The following is a 20407-nucleotide window of genomic DNA, read 5'->3' as shown; positions in this document are numbered from 1 at the left end:
CTCTTTGTCTTTAACCTTGGTGTTTTAATTATGATGTTTCTTTGTGTGGGCCTCTTTGGGATCATCTTGTTTGGCTCTTCCTGGACTTCTGTGTGTATTTCCTTCACCCAAGATTAAGTAACTTTTCAGTCATATTTTCATTAAGTAGGTTTTCAATTCCTTGCTCTCTCTTCATCTCTTTCTGTTACTCCTATATATGAATGTCGTTATGCTTGATGTTGTCCCAGAGGTCCCTTAAAATATCTTCATGTTTGTTTGGTTTTTGCTGTTTGGATTGCATGTTTTCTGCTACCTTGCCTCCCAAATTGCTGATTCAATCCTCTGTTTCATCTAATCTGCTCTTGATTCCTTTTAGTATGATCTTTATTTCAGTTATTGTATTCTTAATTTCTGACTTTTTAATGGTTTCTACATCTCTTTTTATGTCTCCTATTTATTGGTCTATTCTTCTCCTAAGTTCATTGAGCATCCTATAACCAATGTTTTTCTATCTGGTAATTTGCTTGCTTCCATTTGGTATAGTTCTTTTTGGGGAGTTTCCATTTGGGACACATTTCTTTGTCTCCTCATTTTGGCTGACGTTGCATGTTTGTTTCTATTTATTAGTTGGACCTGCTACATCTTCAGGTCTTGGCCAGGTGGCTTTATGTAGTAGGTGTCCTGTGGGGCCCAGTGGCATAGTCTCCTTGGTCACAGGAGCTTGGTACTCTAAGAGTATCCCTTGTGTAGATTTTGTGTGCCCTCCTGTTGTAATTTAGCTTTCATTGCTGCTTAAGCACCAGTGAATGGGATTGACCCTCAGATTGACTGTGAGGACTAGCCACAACCATAGCATGAGCTGACCCCATGGAGCAAGATTAACAGCAGGGATTTGGTGCCTTCTGAGATCACTCTTTGGGTATATCATTTGTGGAGCTATTTGGGTGGTGCTTTTTTGTGGTCTGAGGCTGGCCACCGGGTTGTTGGTTTTGTGGCCTCTTGGGAAGTGTTCCAGTGCAGACTAAGGTCAGCCACTGCCCGTGCCTGACCCAAGGCCACCTAGTAGAAGTTACTGAGTGATCCATAGTTGACAGCTGCATGTGTTGGGCCTGGAGGTGCATGGGAGAGGTCACGCTGCAACTCAAAGCCAGGCCTCGGGCCATTTGGCAAAAGGCACAGTGCACACTGAGGGCAGCCACCACCTGCCTGAGCCCGCAGACCTTGGGGAGTTGTTAAGAAGGCTTGTAGCTGCCTGTGAGGCACAACCCCTAAAAGAGCCAGGGCAATATGTGAATTGGGTGGAACTTGGCCTCAGGGAATCACCAGAGTGGTGTGGGCAGTTTTCACCAGGTTAATGCTGATTCAGATTTGGCCCTCATCTGCCCCTGCGCTGTATGAGGGGAGGGATCAACATAGGGATAATGGCATCCCTCATCCTGAAGCCACACAATTCATTTTCTACCTACACAACTCTGATGCCTTTTGAGCTGCTGTCCCTTCGCTGGAGCTCAGGGTGAGTGTCTGTGAGCGATTGAGTCTCTGTGTGGACCCTTTAAGAGTACAGCTTGGTTTCCAGCAGCCCTCTGTCTCACTGAGGGGAATCGCTACAGAGTTGGGTGGGACCAGGTCTCAGGGAGTCACCAGAGTAAGAATAAGGGGTAAATTTTACATAGAAAAGCATATCATGAAGTCCAATGAAATTGGCCTAAATTTTTATTCTAAGTTTGTTATGATATTCACAGGGTCCAGAAAGATAAAAGTAGAATGAGCTTCACCTGGGCACTGAGGTCTGGGAGAAATTGATTGATTAATGTACATTTCAAATACCAAAGGTGCTTAAGGATGAATTTCTTCCACTGTGAGTCCATCAGTGAATGTTTCCGTTATTAATGGCTGAAAATTCAAGTGACCCCAAAAACAACTTCACCCGTCAGTTGTATTTGCAATGTTAGACATATGGTCAGGCATTTCTTAGTCCCCTCCGAGAAATAACAGCAGACCTCATTTGAAATAAGGCAAACCAAAGACCTGGGCTACCTGAAGGGCACTGAGCCTTCAGAGCCCAGTGAAAAAGACTTCCCTAGAATTACTTCTTCCTTTGGATCCCACTGGTAATGTCAGTCTAGCCCCATCCTTCAGACAAAGTTTAAGGCTTTTACCTTTGGGTAGAATGAAAGCAGGAAAGGAGGAGCAGTCCCGTTTTGGAGATGAGCCTAAAAACATGAGGCATGTTGTCCAGCTTCACCATTTTGGCCTCTTGTTGCCCATATATGAAGCTTAGTGAAACCTAATGGTTTAATAGAAGAAAAGAGGGAAAGAGAGGAAGGGAGAAAGGATAGAAAGAAAGGCAAGGAAGGGAGAGAGAAAAGTATGAGCAAGTGGCCTGTTTGAAGTACAACAGAGCTTGCAGATGAACTCTATCTTGTTGGCTATATTTGAATTACATATTAAGTTTGTATTTATTTTTTATTCAACATATACCATAAAATCTTATTTTTACAATAAAAAAAGTTAAACATTGTTTCGTAGTTCTTCTCTGGATTTGTGTTAACTGTCAAAGGGGATCCACTCTGATAAAATCATGATTCAAACCAAGTTTTGCTATATAATAGTTGGCTTCAGCAATCATAAAACTATGTGGCTCTATTATATTCCACTCTGTCTCAGCTAGGGTTAGTATTATCTACATTCGCCTTCTCTTTTTTTCTCTCTTCTCTTTCAGTCTCATATTTATTTTTAAATCATTCTCTTCTGAAAGGTAATAACTTCTGTCAGTTTGGCTAAGGTTGTTGAGCTTATCATATAAAATAACATCAGCTCAACTTGAAGGAAATGGGAAACATCAGCTCAACAGACCTGATGCATCAGATACAGTGGTGAAGGTTGCATTAGTTACAAAGGCTTTAATTATTGAAAGTTTTTAAGAGCTGCTTAAAGAGAGAATTGAACCTCTCAATCCATGGGTCTTAACTTGGGAGAACACAGACTTGTTTGAGATTCTAATAAAAGCCACTGACCTTATTCCTATGAAAGTAGGAACATGTCCATTCATGAAAAAAATGTAGATGCACCCCCGAAAGCCTTGTATACATCTTAAGGACTTATGAATACTTAAAGTGTGTTCCAGAAATGTTACATGTATGAATGACATTTTAAGTAATATGAAAGACATACTTAAATACAGTATTGAGATCATAGATATAATGGTGTTGTAAACACTTTAAACAAGTTAATATCTCTATCCAGCTAACCTAAGAAGTCATGCCTACAAAATTATATATGGGCTATCCTCAACTTTCATAGGTGGTATATTTCTGAAAATATGTTTGAAAGTTAAATTTCTGAAGGTTGAACAATTTATTTATGTTTTATGAGAAGAATTCTGTTACCGATTATTTAAAAGAAAGCACACAAAACCATGATGATCTCTAATGGTTCTTGTACCCTGGGCCTAGATAATCTGGAAGATAGAGGAGAACAGCCCCTGGCAGCTGGCCCAAAGCATCCCCTTTCCACTCAGGAATGGGTAAGTAAAGCAGGGCTGCGCTCCTTCCCACAGGCTGATAACCCTCCCATGGTTCACTCACAGGGGCAATGGCACCTGCCGTATGCGAGGTGTATGGAGCCAGGGTAGGAAATGAGGTCTTGCTCTGCCTGTTGCCTTCCATTCACAAAGTGATTTCCCCAGTATCGCCAGCCACCCTCCCTCCAAAGAGTGTGAAGAAGCCATTGAGACGGAGAGGGCCATCTGCTCTAGATGGTGGAAACTGCGCTAGCAACCGCTATCCTCCTGTAGCACAAGGCCTCAGCTAGTCTCCCTCGGAATTTAGGTGAAGTAGACACTGAAGTCCCGCCCCTGGCAGGGCAACAGATGTTGCTTTAGGGAGTAAAGGACCTGATTCACCACGTGCATCCCTGTGTTATCCAGAGAGGAATGGCTCTTTCCTGGTGTGACCAACATGTGATGGCTTAAGATCATCACTTATCAGCTCATCTAGGAAAGAACAGCTTCATCATAAAGGTATCGAGGTACAAGGTGGAAAAGAGTGTGAAGGCAGAGGCTGAGTTGTGGAGGCCTGGCCACCCTGGCCCTATTTCATGTACTGACCCACTTTCCTCACGTGAACCTGGCGGCCCAGATTGAAAGCTCAAGGGCTTTTTGGCCCTTTGGACTTAGGGCTGTTAACCGAAATTCCTATTGGTTTTAATTTGAGGGCTGGTGTTTCCTCCCAAGTCACAGAGACTTCAGATTCCCATCTCCCTCTACAGCATCTCTGGCACTATTCTCATTTTACATATCCGGATGGAGGAAGCACTGGATTTCACACCTAATTAAAAGAGAGTGTATTGCCTGCTGTTTCCTTTCTTGTTCATTTTCCCTTGTGCACTGGCTGCTTTTTATTCTCATGCTAAGTCCTATCCCGGACCCCCGCAGCTTAAGGGACAGAGCAGCTGGGTTCCTACAAAACAGAGAGCTGGGCCCTCTGTCACCTATTTCAGCACAAGCAGGCATTCCCTTTTGTGTTCACTCCTGTTTCAGCCCCGTCCATACTGTGCTCACCCAAGGAACATAGTAACTTAGAATGCATGATCACTTTCAGAGTAGAATTCCTCGTGTGTTTCTAGTGAATGCCATCACAGGCTGCCTCTGTATGCGTACTCCCGTGAAAAGGAGACAGGTTAGTATTTTAAAACACTCAAGAACTATTTTTATTCACTGCCATCATTTCTGTGTTCATACCACTGTGGGGGTTTTAGGTGGGGTGGCCTTCCCCAACTACGCATCATCTTTGTAAAGTTGTATGGTTTTGTAGAGTGAGAGATTTTTTTTCTTTTTTCTTTTTCTTTTTTTTTTTTTTTTTTTTTGAATAGCCCAAATGCCTATTCAGTGCCAATCTAGGAAAGAATGGAGTCAGCATTTTCACACCATTCCTCCCTATACAGTCCCTGAATAATCATCTAATCAAGATTTGTTTTCAATGGGGACAAATCTTCTACAGTAGAGTATTTCAGATTTATTCCATTAGAATCTATACGTTATTTTGCCCATTGGATGAAAAGGACATGTTTCACAAAAGCCTGGACATTGCTTTGCTGTGGCAGAAACTTTTTCCCACTGTACTAATGTTAAAAAAGAAAAGAAAGCCTGGGAAAGGAATTGCTTCAGCATTGTGTGCTGGAGGAACGAGACGCGCTTGAATGGAGAGGCAGGGTCCCCCATCGCATCTGTTCCCATTTCAGCAAACCCACTCAGCCCTTCATGGCTGCTCACTGCCATGCAGGACTGTGCACTCGAGAGATGTTTAGAAAGGTTTTCTGTAAAAACCCAAAGAGGCTTGTCAGGTTGTATATGAGTGCAGGTTTGAGTTTGTCTCTGTGGTTTTTAATGAAGTTGGTGACACCATTATTGCAATAATCTGAACTCAGACCATTTAACAGATATGTGTGTGTGTGATCACCTCTACAGTGTTACCTGATTGTTTAGATAGACTCAACCACTAAAGCCAAACAAGCAATTTGAATTTTCCTCATGAGACTCTGTGTGTGTGTGTGTGTGTGTGTGTGTGTGTGATATAATGATAGTTTTTGCTGTTAACCATTTCCATCTCTAACGTAACTTTCTTCATCCCTTTCAGTGTCTGTTTCTTCTTCTTTGTACTGAGAACTAGGACAGCCCTTGATCTTTGGGCAATCCAAGTTTTTAATATAGCAATGGGCCAGGCTGCCCACAGCCTCCATGTAGCTGACTGTTGCATTCTACTGGGAGCTGTTCGATACTTCCCTCAGAGATAGTGATTTTATCAGGGACTCAACTAGTTTTAGTGGTTATGGTTTTACTTAAATGAAAGAGACCTTGGTGATGTTAACATTGTATTTAGAAAACTCTACATATTAGTGCCAAGACAAGTTGTTTCACCTCTTGCATTTTTCCATTTATAAACTTAAATATATGTTCTTTATTAGATAACTGAGGCTCTGTTGGAGTCCCAAGATTTCAACAAAGATGAATGTCATGCTAATTCACGGACATGTATAGAAGTAGCTGGAGGGCATGCTAGACAAACCTTTTCACACAGCTTTATAGCAGCAGTGGATATCAAAGGGCCAGACTTCATTCAGGGGCAAAGCATGCAAAAATAGTTAAGGAGATAAGAGTATGAACTCTAGAACCATTCTGCCTGGACTCAAATCCAGCTCTACCACCAACTGCCTGTTTGACCTTGAGCAAATTTCTATTTTTTCTGTTTTGTTCATTTTTACAAACCCTTGTGTCAAGGGCTGACTTTCAATAGATCGCAGCGAGGGAGCTGCTCTGCTACGTACAAAACCCTGACCCAGAAGCAGGTCTTCTACAAATGGTTTAGCACCAGTTGAGCAAATTTCTTAATTTCTCTGGCCTGCTTTCATCATCTGAAAAATGGAACTAATAATATTACCTACATCATAGGGTTGTTCTGAAGATTAAATAAAATAATATACATATAGTAGTTAGACCAGTAGATAGGATTTGACACAAGGTAAGCTCTACTGGTTAAAAAAAAAAGTAAATAAAAGTTTTCTCTTATTATTATCATGCTACAAATACATGGGGGGGGGGGGGGTCTCAGAAAGAGTATGGAGTTTGGTCTGCTGATTTTTCTCCTTAATATTCCTTCCTGGGTTATTGGGGCCCCCCTTTGGGGCCACATTTTGTATTAACAATTATAGAGGATTCACCATGATTCTTTAATCTGGCAAAGAAAATTTGTTTTACATGAGTGAAAAAAAATAATAACAGTATCCTAATGAACTATTTTAGGAAAGAACTTTAGGAAGTTGAAACAGAAGCAATTCTCTTCTGTAAAAACTTATGCAAGTCATATCACTGAGAGTGAACAAAGAGCCTGTAGGCATTTATTACATTAAGTGGATATAGGTGAAACTGACTAAATGTAAAAATGGGAACCAAAAAAATGAATGGCTATATAAAAAGATGTGGTCCCACGACTGAGCGAGGACAACGTGAGGAGATTGAGTAAAGCAACATAGAACCTCTAGCTGAGCTCAGACTTCCCTATGCAAGTCCTTTCTCCTAAGGCAGAGGGGAAAGACCCCAAGGAGCTGTCTGCAGGCCATTACCTCTGGGGTTCTGTCCAACAAGACACAGGGAGCTGTGTAACAGGCCTACAGTCAGTAGTACTTGCGCCACCTGGTTTTGAAAGCCCACCTACATGGTCTCTCTCAAGCTGTCTATTCAGTCAGGAAGCAAGAATGGGAAATCTCACTGAAGAGTGGTTTAGAGAGAGGGATTCTTTAGAGCCATTTGAGAGGTGAGAGAAAAAGAAGGAAGCCCTAAGACTGATCGTTATAGGCACCTGTTTTCTTTCTCAATCTGTGAAGCAAATGTCACTAACATTATTCCTCACCTGCACAGCCTGGGGCATAAAGATGGTGATGAGTCAGGCTGTCCACTGCCTCTGCAGAGCTGACCGTTGCCTTCCGACCAAGAGTGTTTGGTATTTCCTTCTAGCAAGTACATGGAGTACCCAGTTACCTAGGGTGTTCAGACATCCCACTCCTGGTTTAGTCCTGCTGTCCCAACTTATTAACAGTGTTCCTTTCACTCTCACAGTGCCCAGTTGGAATGTAAATATGATCAGTATGCCAGTCTCCCAGATCAATGTTGCCATCTCTGACCTTTTCAACATTCCTTCCTCATTAAGCCTCCAAAAATTCAGAAAACCATCACATGGTATACAGCCGGCCTAGAAAGTTCTGACTGTCAGAGATGACAAGAAAAATGTCATCGGTAGAATGTTCTGTAGATACAGAAAGCAAATGCCCCTGCAGCTGGCAGGTTGCATTCTATAACTCATCCCTCTCTTGGAAAATGTGGTAGCAGCTGTTGGGTGAACATCTTAGTCTGGGTTGACTTTTCCAAGAATCTTTGTATACATGGTGTGGGTTTGGGGAATATGCCACATAAATTAACAGCAAGGACATTTATTTTTTACTATGACTATTATTGTAGTTTATGAATAAAATAAGGAACTTTGATAAGTTGGGGAAAATATAAGCTTTCCCAAAGGACATGGACTTAGGCCTGTCCAACGTAGTACTGTTCCTTGAGAATAAGTCTTCCAGTTCTTAGTTTGATTCAATACCCCAAAATAGCTGGGACACTGTTGGGGCACAATTCAAGGACTTCTTCCCATAGGACATCATACCTGAAGCGTGATCTCTGTGCAAATCCTGTCCATCTCCCACAGAGCCCTTTTGTGTCTGCCAAGGGGGTGCTTCTAGGAGCCATGAGCATTTCCCACCTGAGCAGCTAGCTCTGACCCACGCTCTGTTTTGTGTCTGTCTTGCCGCGCAGGTGACATCAGTTGCAAGGGGATGACCGAGCGCATTCACAGCATCAACCTTCACAACTTCAGCAATTCCGTGCTCGAGACCCTCAACGAGCAGCGCAACCGTGGCCACTTCTGTGACGTGACGGTGCGCATCCACGGGAGCATGCTGCGCGCACACCGCTGCGTGCTGGCCGCCGGCAGCCCCTTCTTCCAGGACAAGCTGCTGCTGGGCTACAGCGACATCGAGATCCCGTCCGTGGTGTCGGTGCAGTCGGTGCAAAAGCTCATTGACTTCATGTACAGCGGCGTGCTGCGCGTCTCGCAGTCAGAAGCCCTGCAGATCCTCACGGCCGCCAGCATCCTGCAGATCAAAACAGTCATCGATGAGTGCACACGCATCGTGTCCCAGAATGTGGGCGATGTGTTCCCGGGGATCCAGGACTCAGGCCAGGACACACCGCGGGGCACGCCTGAGTCAGGCACATCGGGTCAGAGCAGCGACACGGAGTCTGGCTACCTGCAGAGTCACTCTCAGCACAGCGTGGACAGGATCTACTCGGCGCTCTACGCGTGCTCCATGCAGAACGGCAGCGGCGAGCGCTCCTTCTACAGCGGCGCGGTGGTCAGCCACCACGAGACCGCGCTCGGCCTGCCCCGCGACCACCACATGGAAGACCCCAGCTGGATCACGCGCATCCATGAGCGCTCGCAGCAGATGGAGCGCTACCTGTCCACCACCCCCGAGACCACGCACTGCCGCAAGCAGCCCCGGCCCGTGCGCATCCAGACCCTGGTCGGCAATATCCACATCAAGCAGGAGATGGAGGACGATTACGACTACTATGGGCAGCAAAGGGTGCAGATCCTGGAACGCAATGAGTCCGAGGAATGCACGGAAGACACTGACCAGGCCGAGGGCACCGAGAGTGAGCCCAAGGGTGAAAGCTTCGACTCGGGCGTCAGCTCCTCCATAGGCACCGAGCCCGACTCCGTGGAGCAGCAGTTCGGGCCTGGGGTGGCGCGGGATGGCCAGGCTGAGCCCGCCCAACCTGAGCAGGCTTCGGAAGCCACTGCAGAGGGCAGTGCGCAGCCACACCAGCTAGAGACAGGCGCCTCCTCTCCAGAAAGAAGCAATGAGGCGGAGATGGACAACACTGTCATCACTGTCAGCAACAGCTCCGACAAGAGCGTCCTGCAGCAGCCTTCGGTCAACACGTCCATCGGGCAGCCATTGCCAGGTACCCAGCTCTACTTACGCCAGACAGAAACCCTCACCAGCAATTTGAGGATGCCTCTGACCTTGACCAGCAACACACAGGTCATTGGCACAGCCGGCAACACCTATCTGCCGGCCCTCTTCACTACCCAGCCCGCAGGCAGCGGCCCCAAGCCTTTCCTCTTCAGCCTGCCACAACCCTTGACAGGTCAGCAGACCCAGTTTGTGACAGTGTCCCAGCCCGGCCTGTCCACCTTTACTGCACAGCTGCCAGCGCCACAGCCCCTGGCCCCATCTGCAGGCCACAGCACAGCCAGTGGGCAGGGCGAAAAAAAGCCTTACGAGTGCACTCTCTGCAACAAGACTTTCACCGCCAAACAGAACTACGTCAAGCACATGTTTGTCCACACAGGTGAGTGCAGGCCCCCAGAAACCTGGCAGTGGGTGGGTGTGAGGGGACAGTGGGAAGGGAGGGGCAGGACAGCAGGTAGAAGGGAAGGTTTGGAGTCACATTTCAGATTTTTAAGGAGACGCCACTATAAGCCATCCTATAGAAGTCCCAACTGTGCCCCCATCATAGAAACAAAGCATCCTGCCACCAAAAGACAAACACAGAAACCCTTTCAGAGAAAGGCCAAATGGGGAAAAGCCTGATAAAGAATTTACAGGCACAACATCCTTTAAATACACTGAACTTTGACTCAAGATGCTTATAACTGGAAAAGTCCTTGGAGATCCTATACTGCAATAACCTCATTTTACAGACAAAAGTCATTAGGTAGAGCAGGAATGAGGGTTTTAGTCTGCAGTAAGTTCTATATGAACCATTTACTTGAAGAGGCCACAGCAAGGTTGATGCAAGCTTAAGCTGCATTTGTGGTCCCTGAAATGAAGAGGAGTGATAGACTCACTCTATTTTCTATTGCTTATTCTCCATTTCAACATCTAGAGACCACAGTCTGTTCTGGGTACTACCTTTTAAAAGAACAATAGACTAATTCAGAGGAGTGTGACTAGGGACTCAAAGCCTTAGCATATGAATCACAGTTGAAGGGACCTGGGATGCTCAGACTGCAGAAAAGAAGACTCAGAGCACCATATAAGCCATCCTCAGTCCAGCTTCAGGGACAGCATAATGTAGTAGTTAAGCTGGAACTCTGGAGCCAGATTGCTTCGGTTTGAATTTAGATTTAGTGTCTACTGAACTTTGTCACCCTGGGAAAATTACTTAACCTTTCTATACTCCAGTGTCCTTGTCAATATAATGGCAACAGTAGTGATAGATCTTTAATTTAGTGCTGTTTTTAGGGTTAAATGAATTAATCTGTAATGAAGTTATTAAAAATAATTCCTAACACATAAGCACTCTGTAAGTGATAGCTGTTGTTAGCACTATTAAGTTTATGTAAATGATTGGGAGGGAGGAAAGAGTAAGCTTGTTTTGTTTGGGGCCAGAGGTAGAACTGGACCAATGACTGGAAACAATGAGGAGATTCTTTCCACAAAATAAAATGACTGTTGACAGTCAGAGCCGCTCTAAGATGGGATAGACAGCCTCCAGAGGGAGTGAGTTCCTATAATTAGAGGTGTTCAAGGAGAGAATGAATGATCATTTTCTAAGGATGTTGTAGAAGCGATTCAATCATCAGGTGAGTAGTTGGACAAGATGGTATTTCTTCCCTGGATTCTGATTCTAGAGCAGCGGTTCTCAACCTGTGGGTCGTGACCCCTTTGGGGGTCGAACGACCCTTTCACAAGGGTCGCCTAAGACCATCGGAAAACACATATATAATTACATATTGTTTTTGTGATTAATCACTATGCTTTAATTATGTTCAATTTGTAACAATGAAATTGGGGGTCACCACAACATGAACTGTATTAAAGGGTTGCGGCATTAGGAAGGTTGAGAACCACTGTTCTAGAGCTAAGATATGGCCTCCCAGCTAGTGCTCTTTCCTAGCTCCATAATGGGACAGACATAGAAGCAAGAACCATGAATATCTTTCATATTAGGGACCACATGTGTGATAAGATTTCTCATAGAGTCTCTTATCCCTAAAAAATACCTTTTCCAACAATGATCACTATTTTTGAAATTCTGATTATGAGAGTCACTCTTCTGGTAAACCTCTGTTTTCAGAATATCCCTGTTAAATGACAAAAACGTTGCCAGGGGAAAGTTACATGTTGAATTACATACAATACATGCAATCAAATTAGCTCCTCAAAGCAACCTTGTTTCTCAGATCCACTAGCAAGAATAGCCAGAGCAACAGACATTGAGACAAGGTGCACAACAAGGAAGGGAGCAGCTACACTAGAACATTAAGGTGAACTTTTCCTTCTTTGCAGTTCAACTTAAGTCAGGACGTCATGTATGTACCTTTATGCAAATGAGTTGTTTTTAAAGGTGACAGTTTTCACACCTCTTAAAGAACATACTGATTCTCTGCTGAATTTAGGAAGAAAATCAGGTAGCGGTGAGTCATGATGTTTACTTGGGATAAATGTGAATGCGATAATAACCTGAGATCAACCAAGGAAATTTTTCATGTGGTATGGGTATCATCATTATTTGGTAAATTAACCAAATAGTAATATTTTTATTTATGTGGCAATTTATGGTTTACAGAGTACTCTCACATAGTTTATGTTCTTTCCTTCTCTAAATAGCTGTCTTATAAACCATAAAACTAAGGATTAAGGGCAAAAAGAAACCATTTGTGGAAGTTTCTTCTTAGCCAAACTTGACTTTGCTGGTCTTGAAAAAACATTTCTATTCTCCTGTACATCTCTTCCAGTAGACCTAGCAGAGATGAAATTCACACATTCTAGTAGATAACATATTGAAATAAGGCTTTAAATTTGCAACATAAAATTTTCGGTGTACTACCAGAAATTGTCTTTTTGGTGCATAAACACATTTATCCAATGGATTCACCAGAGAATTCTGTGGTTAACCCAAATAATTAGATTTGCCCATAAGAAAACCAGCAATGGGTTTGCACATTTATGCATCATAGGTTCAAAAGCTATAAGTAAAAGCATTTTACAAATCTAAGTAATGCTTAAAGTGTAGCCTTTGGGTATGTAGTAAATTATGAGAGTCCTCAGTAAATTATGAAGGTGTTTGTATTGGTGTGTATAGCTTGGCCACATCTGAGAACAATTAATAATGTACATATATCACTCTAGCACCTCATTTAAAAGAAACAACACTCTTCTCTTTCATCCCAGAATTATTTGGAATGTCAGTTCGGAAGGACCATCTATCTATCCAGACTTTGTCTCACTGAAGAGACCATAACCTAACTAACAAAGTTTAAGAATAAGTGGTCGAGATTTTCAAAAGGCAAGACAGTCTGGTCTATGGAAGTAATGCAGGACCTGGATTCCCTGTGGCCCACATTATAAAACAAAGTTCTCTTAAATTTCTTGGGAAAACATCACAAAAGTGGGGCCTCTCAACTTCACAGAAGCCCAGTAGAAATGATAAAAATTTAGAGCAAAAAGTCAAAATGTTGGTCTAGAAAGACTCTAGGAAGTACTGGGGATACCTGGAAGAGTAGGAATGGATTTTGTGTTCTTACCTGTAGTCTAACGAAAAGAATCCTGCCAATAAAGAATATTAACAGAGCTCAACGAAAAGAAATGTGGATCCTTGGCATCACAACTGCTATGCATGGTAACTGGCTTTCCATTTCAGTAGCTCCAAGGTTTAGTGTAAGTGATACTTGCTTTCAACAACTGCAGAAAATCAATTTTGAAATTGGATTCCAAGTAAAATTCTGTGTAGCTGTATGTTAATGATCCACATATTCATTGAAAGGAAGTGTTTGAGACAAATAAGTAGTCTATGGTATTTACACTGGAGCAAAGCTCTACCTTAGAAAACCAAGGAAGTCCTGGTTATAAAGCATATTCCAAAATGATTATAATACTAAAACATAGAGTAAGGACATAAGTGAAAGATGATTGTACTGGAATTAGATTATTTGGGTTGAGTTTGGTTCCTCTAATTGTGGCCTTACGCAAGCCACTTAATTTCATAACCCTCAGTTTCTTTGAGTTTAAAATGGAAATAATAATTTGCCTGCCATTTGAGTAGCTGTAAAGGTATGATGCATGGGAGAGCTTTTCATGAAAGGTAAAGTACTACTTAATGTTAAAAAAAGATTATCATCATTATTACTTTATCCCCTCCTCCCAGGAGACATTAAGTTTCTTTGACTGTATCCAACCTCTGAATAATAAGCTCTCAACGTGTTTCCTTCCTCCATGGGATTCAAATACTGAGGCAATGTGATACTCCTTAGGTTTCCCTTGAACTGCCTTCATACAATGAACATTTTTTCCCTGAGTTCTTAAGGATAATTTTAAGAGTAAAAGAAAATCTCTCACCTAATTGCTCTTTCTTCTGCCAAACAAACTATAGTAGGACTTCATCTCTTCTAGGAGTTTCTCAGTTCACTTTAAGGCATCTTTATAAAATGTGTGAGGAAGGACACCAAGAGTTAGGGTAATCAGAGAAAAAAACAAAGATAACACAAAACATCCTCCCGTGGAATAAAGCAGGACTCCTCTATGCTTCCTCCCAAGAGAAAAAAACAAAAATCAGAGGAATGGGGATGAGAGGGAAAGACTGGGGACATGGAGGTGTCAGTGTGGATTGGAAGGCAAGCAACGGAAAAATCAAGGATAACTTTGGTTCTGGAAGTGTGAGCCCATGCCAGCTGCATGCAAGTTCTCGGGTCCAACCCAGATCTGCATCAGAACTTCTGGGAATGGGGCCCAGAATATGTTTTAATGAGCCCTTCTTCACAAGTTCAGAATCACTTCCCTAGATGGTCTATAGGTGATCAGGAGGATGGCATCTGGATGCTTTTGTTACACAGCATTGTTCTCTAAAATACCACTCATAAGAATCCATGTGTTTGGAAAAAGTAACATGGAGTTATGGAGAGCAGCTGGACTTCATTATGGAAGCAAGTATCTCTCATATAAGAGGTGAGCTAAGTTTCTCAAACTGCCCAAGTACCGTGGCACAAGTACTCCTTCTGTCACGTAACAGGCTGACCTATTTTTCCATTATGTGGGTGTCTTTACACCTTCCCATTAGAATGTAAACTCTGTGAGAACAGAAACAACTTTATATATAATTATATATCTGTAAAAGATATATAAAGATATATATATATACATATATATATATTATACTTCAAATATACTCAGCATAATACCTTATCTATAATAATAAAAGTGTAATATGCTAATTAGACTGGACGCCTTCCAGACGAGGCCAGGGTTGCTAGGGAAGCCTGGGTCCCGGGTGCCAGAGGGAAGCCGGTGCTGGCAACCAGGGGAAGGAGGGCCTACTCCTGCATGAATTTCGTACATCAGGCCTCTAGTAGACAATAAACATTCAACAGCTATTGATCAATGAATGAATCAAATTCTTCTCTGATGATGTCTAAATCACTTCCAAAAGGAAAAGTGGTCTATTTCTAGAGTAGTTTACTTACTCTGTTACATACCTCCATAGAAATAATGCAAAAATGCTTTGCTCATTTATATATTGTTATCTTTGTGGATATGAACATGTTTCATATATCATGTTCTTTTTGTTCTTACTGCTCTATATAACAAATTGCACATATAATAAGGCTGACCAAGATGTCATTCAAGATATTTATTTACCACCAGGTCTAGGGTTATCAAACTCAGCAACAACAAAAAATACAGGATACCCAGTGAAATTTGAATTTTGGATAAACAGTAAGTATTTTTTAGTCTAAGTATGTCTCATACAATATTTGTGACAGACTAAAAAATCATTGTTTATCAGAAATTCAGCTTTTACTGGGTGTCATGTATTTTATCTGGCAATGCTATCCAGGTAGAACTTTCTTTTAAAACCTAACCTTAAGACTTTTCACTTTAAAATCTATAATGAATATAGGTTAGCGTATGTAGTTGCTTAAAAAAATATTTGTTGAGTAAGTGAGTGAATGTTCAGAAATGTCCAGAAGAATTTAATTTAAGGAACGTATACATGAATGCATTATTTTCTCAGCAAGGCTTGAATTTCTTTTTCTTTTCTCCTTTTTCATTTTTATTTGCTAGGGAATATATTGTGGCTGTGTTCCCACTTATGTTTTCTTCACCAACAAATGGTAGATGTTTGGGTCTTTTTCAGAATTATTTTATCAATAGCCCATTCAGTGGTTTTTAGCCCATTAGTGTCCTCTGCACAGATGATAATCTTTTTACTTTAAGAAGCTCCGAAATTTCAGCATGAACTTGATATAAATAGATATAGCAAGGATAGTAACATAACAATGTCATCAATAGAATAAGAATAGTGAAATCAAAATAACAAAATGATAATTCTCAAACAGAGGTTGGGTTTTTAATGATATCAAGCTGTGGAATAATGAATGAGTATAAAGTTTGAAGTAAGAAAGCGCTAGTTTTTGCCCTAACCGGTTTGGCTCAGTGGATAGAGCGTCAGCCTGCGGACTGAAGGGTCCCAGGTTCGATACAGGTCAAGAGCATGTACCTTGGTTGCAGGCACATCCCCAGTGGGGAGTGTGCAGGAGGCAGCTGATCGATGTTTCTCTCTCATCGATGTTTCTAACTCTCTATCCCTCTCCCTTCCTCTCTGTAAAAAATCAATAAAATATATTTTTAAAAAAAAAGAAAGTGCTAGTTTTACCACTTTTTGACTAAGTGACTTTAGGTAAATTCCATAATCAATCTGAGCCTCAGATTTCTGTCACATAAGATACAGATCTTAATAGTAGTTACTTTACATAGTTGCTCTGAGACCCAAATAACATAATTTATGTAAAAGCACTTAACTATAAATGATGTAGGTTATCAAACCATTTAGGAACATCTATGTTACGTATTATAGCAGCATCATACATTTTGCAGCAGAATCCAGAGAGCAGGAAATTGCCTGGGCTGGCTGGGATCATACTCTCAGCTATGACTGACTTGTTGAGTGACCTTCAGGATGTTACTATACCTCTCTAATGGAGATACCATCTTCTGGGAAGGTTAATATCTAGCCCACTCCTAAAGTTGTAAGAAAAGTCAAGTAATATGGGTGAAATTCCCTGAGATCTTCAAAATTCTGCTTAACACCAAAATATTTTAGTTATTATTAAAGCCACTGATGTTTTGTGAATGCAGTGTGTCCCCAAGAGGCAGTGCCCCTCCCCCAGCAGAGTTTTGTAGACCAAGCTGGCACTGGGTTGCACCCCGGAACTAGAGAGAAAGGCTGGCAGGCAGTTTACACCTCAGGTGTGCAGGCCCATCACCAACTGGACTTCTCAGTAAAGAGCAGACTCTGCAGTCAGTGAGGGCTGATTCCCTCTGAGCACCTTTCCATGTTGTCACTGAACCTTTCCCATTTTCTGCTCCAATCTTGACTTTCCCCATTCAGAGGACCTGTAATTTCAGGAACCCTTCTGCTTTCCTTGCCCGTAGCCACCTTCCCTGATGCCTGCTCTCTCACCACGCACCCAGGTTTGGTCTTCTGACCCTTCACGGTGCTTATCTGAGGAGGTGCTGTGCCAGAGAAGATGATGGGGAAGCCTAGAGAATGAGAGAGACAGGTGGGAACAGTGCTCAGAAAAGTATTCACTTTCCTTTCTGCAGCCCAGGAAAAGCCTAGTTAGAATGAGAAAGAATTAGCAGAATAAATGGATTCTTATTGAGCCCCCAATATAGAGGTCACTATTCAGAATTGGGGTGGCTGAGCCCATTAGGATATCTTTTACTTGAACTTTGGGCAGACTCTCTGCATCTATTAACCTACCAGTATCTTTCTTCCTCTCTGTCTCTCTGTCTCTCTCTCTCTCTCTCTCTCTCTCTCTCTCTCTCTCTCTCTCCACTCCCTCCCCAGTGGTGGTAAAGTAAGTGTCAGTGCTGGTGCATGAGAAGGAGCTGAAAAGTGGATCTTTAGAGAACATGCATCAAAAAAGAGAGAAAAGTTATGCATTCACCACCCTCCCATCGTTGGAATAGTAAAGACTAATAAAGGACACTGCGCTCCCCCCTCTCCCCCCGCCCCAACCTCAATTCCTCTGCTTGCTGTCTGGTTTCTCCATCCCCAGAGCTCAGTTGTTGCTTGATAAGAAATCCTCTGTCTGTGCTAATTGCTGACATTTTATTCATGGCACCACTTCTCTCCATGAGCATAAGTAACTGAGAATAGTCTATATACCTTTAACTCTGAATTACGTAGTGCAGTATTGACTGACACATTGTTTTCCAAATCCTGAGTTGGCTTCCCCACACCACCCAGTCCGTTTCTCCACTGGGTTCATTTATCGTCAGTTCCTTTGTGCCAAAGGGAACATTTGAATTTTTCTTAAAATGGTCACATACTCTGTGCTAAGTGCCTTATCTCTTTAATTTTCAAAATACCTTCACAAGACAGGTACTTACTGTATTATTCTCAAATTACAGATAAGGAAACTGAGGCTTAGAGAGGTTAAGTAACATGCCCGAGTCACCAGCCAAGGAAATTGAATTCATATCTGACTCCTACATCTGATTAGCCTCAAAGTGGATCATTTTAAAGCTAAGGGGCTTATGTGAGCTTCCCCCTCACATTATAATTCTAGTGTCTGTTTTGTACTTCATGGTGTGGTGTTTTAAGTTTTTTGTTTTGTTTTGTTTTTGCTTTGAATCTAACAAATCGGACTTGCCATTTCTGGCCTGGAAAACCATCCACCACCACTCATCTTAACTTCAATTCTCCACCCAAAGCAACAGCCAGCAGACCACATCCCTGCCATATACAATGCTGAAAGCCCCTGTGGGATTGCTATAAGTAACATGCAGGAAAATAATGGAAAGGAAAAATATTACCATTTCCACTGAGTGATATTGTTTCAAATCCAAACATATAGAAATGAAATTTGTGGATACCCGACTACTCTAAAAATACACCCCATTTAGTAAGACAGTCCCTTTCCTCCAAGGGGCTCCCAAGTGCTTACTTTGCAAACATGACTCCTCATTAACTGTGATACCATTTTCTGTGGCAGGCACTTTGCCCCATTTAAAATGCAGGACTGCGGATTCACTGAGGGATTTAAGCAGGTTGTGCTCAGGTCATACACTGATGAGTCCTCAGGGGTGGTGGACTGCGGTGGCCACCAAATCTGCATAGGACCGTGACAGAGGTTCCGTCCCGCTCCTCACTTTCAGAAGGGACACACACCCAGAGAGATGAAGACACTGGGAAAGCCCAGGGTTGCACAGGTAACTAACTGCCAAAACAACACTCAGTGCATGCAAACTACATACAGATCTGTGCTATGAAAGGAAAGCTGACAACTGTGAGGAAACAACTTAAAGGCAGATGAGAAGGGTGTGAAAGTAAGAAGCCTTCACCAGTGCCCTTGCCTGGAGGAAAAACGCACTAGAAGGTAAAAGTTTCATGGAGTGAGAGCTCTATAACATAGACAAAATTTTAACTTCCTGGCAGCCAAATGCCATCTGGAACCTAAGAAGGCGTGTGCCCCATTAAAGGTGACAGGTGGACATGTTTTAAAGATAGTTGGCTGGCCTGTCATGGCCTCTAGAAAGTGTCCCGAGAGCTCCAGGAAGGCAAAGACCAGCGGGAGTTCCAAACGTGTTTACAGCTGACAGAAACATTTCAACTAAAAATAACAGGCATGACTCTCCCCCCTAGAGTCTCTCATTTCAAAAAAATGTATCTATGTAAATAAATACCATGCTGAGGCAGAACTCTTCATTTAGGAATGAGGCTTCCTGAAATTCCCTCATTTTAGTCTAAAAGTGAAACAAATGTTTCTCTTCTAACCCTGTGGTCCTATGGATCATTCTGTCCCAACATTAAGAAAATGGGAAAGGCAATCAGAAGAGAGTTGAGAAGAGCAGGCAGCAGGCCAAAATGTTTGTGAATAAGTAAAGGAAAAAGAGTGCAAAGGTCCATGAAATTAAGAAATTTGTGGAGTAATTCCTGAACAAAACAGCCATTTCTTACGATCGTGTGCTTTGAAACATATCCTTTTATGCTTACAAACACAATGAAGAAGCTGTCTGGTAGGATAAACTTTCATAAAACAGATCATGAGCGTAAAGCACCAACACTGAGTCTGGCACATGTTAAGCACCCAATACATGGTGAGTGTTTTCATCGCCATTATTACTATGACGCATAATGGGGGGAAATGGAAACACAGAGGTGCAAATTTTAATTGAAGATAACTAAAATTTAAGACATAGATTCCCTACCTTGATGCATTGTCCAGATGTTAAAATATTACCTTTAGCCCTGACTGGTTTGGCTCAGTGGATAGAACATCGGCCTGCAGACTGAAAGGTCCCGGGTTCGATTCCGGTCAAGGGCATGTATCTTGGTTTCGGGCACATCCCCAGTAGGGGGTGTGCAGGAGGCAGCTGATCCATGTTTCTCTCTCATCGGTGTTTCTAAGTCTCTAGCCCTCTCCCTTCCTCTCTGTAAAAAAATCAATAAAAAAATATATTAAAAAAAATATTACCTTTAAGAACTTCAAAGGCTTTGGGGTCTTTCGGCTCGATTGTGGAAGAGAAAAAGGACTTTATTCTCTGAGGTGGACAATCAGAAAGGATGTGGGAGATGGAAACACCATAATGTAGTTCATCTCACCTGTCAAGAGAAGAGCTGAGAACAAACAGTACTAACAAGAAAAACAAGCCCCTATTTATCCAAAGAGATGTCACAGGTCTATGGACTTTACTTAGATCAGAACACCTCATGTGGCCATTCATTGACAATACTCATACTTACCTTACTGTTTTTCACATGCTCAATAGTTTGGTTTCTTAAGTCAACAGCAAACCAAAGCAGTAA

The 20407-nt window shown here is 42.3% G+C and overlaps 1 protein-coding gene across 6 annotated transcripts in view; it reads left to right on the top strand.

Moving 5' to 3' along the window:
* The window catches only part of ZBTB20 (zinc finger and BTB domain containing 20), an 862593-nt gene that overhangs the window by 817084 nt on the left and 25102 nt on the right, over positions 1-20407 (top strand). For 5 of the 6 annotated variants that reach the window (XM_070406230.1, XM_070406231.1, XM_070406233.1 and 2 more), the window contains one exon: positions 8336-9940. In XM_070406230.1, coding sequence (XP_070262331.1) covers positions 8336-9940 — 1605 coding nt within the window. Of the gene's footprint in view, positions 1-3434; positions 3506-8335; positions 9941-20407 lie in introns of all 6 variants that reach the window. The other variant, XM_070406235.1, reaches the window with a different exon arrangement.

This window comes from Myotis yumanensis, unplaced genomic scaffold (assembly GCF_028538775.1).
Source record: "Myotis yumanensis isolate MYYU_CA2020_CCGP unplaced genomic scaffold, mMyoYum1.0.hap1 SCAF_2, whole genome shotgun sequence".
In the NCBI taxonomy this organism is placed as follows: Eukaryota; Metazoa; Chordata; class Mammalia; order Chiroptera; family Vespertilionidae; genus Myotis; species Myotis yumanensis.
Note: the sequence above shows the minus strand (reverse complement) of the source record. Positions and strands in the feature narration are given on the sequence as shown.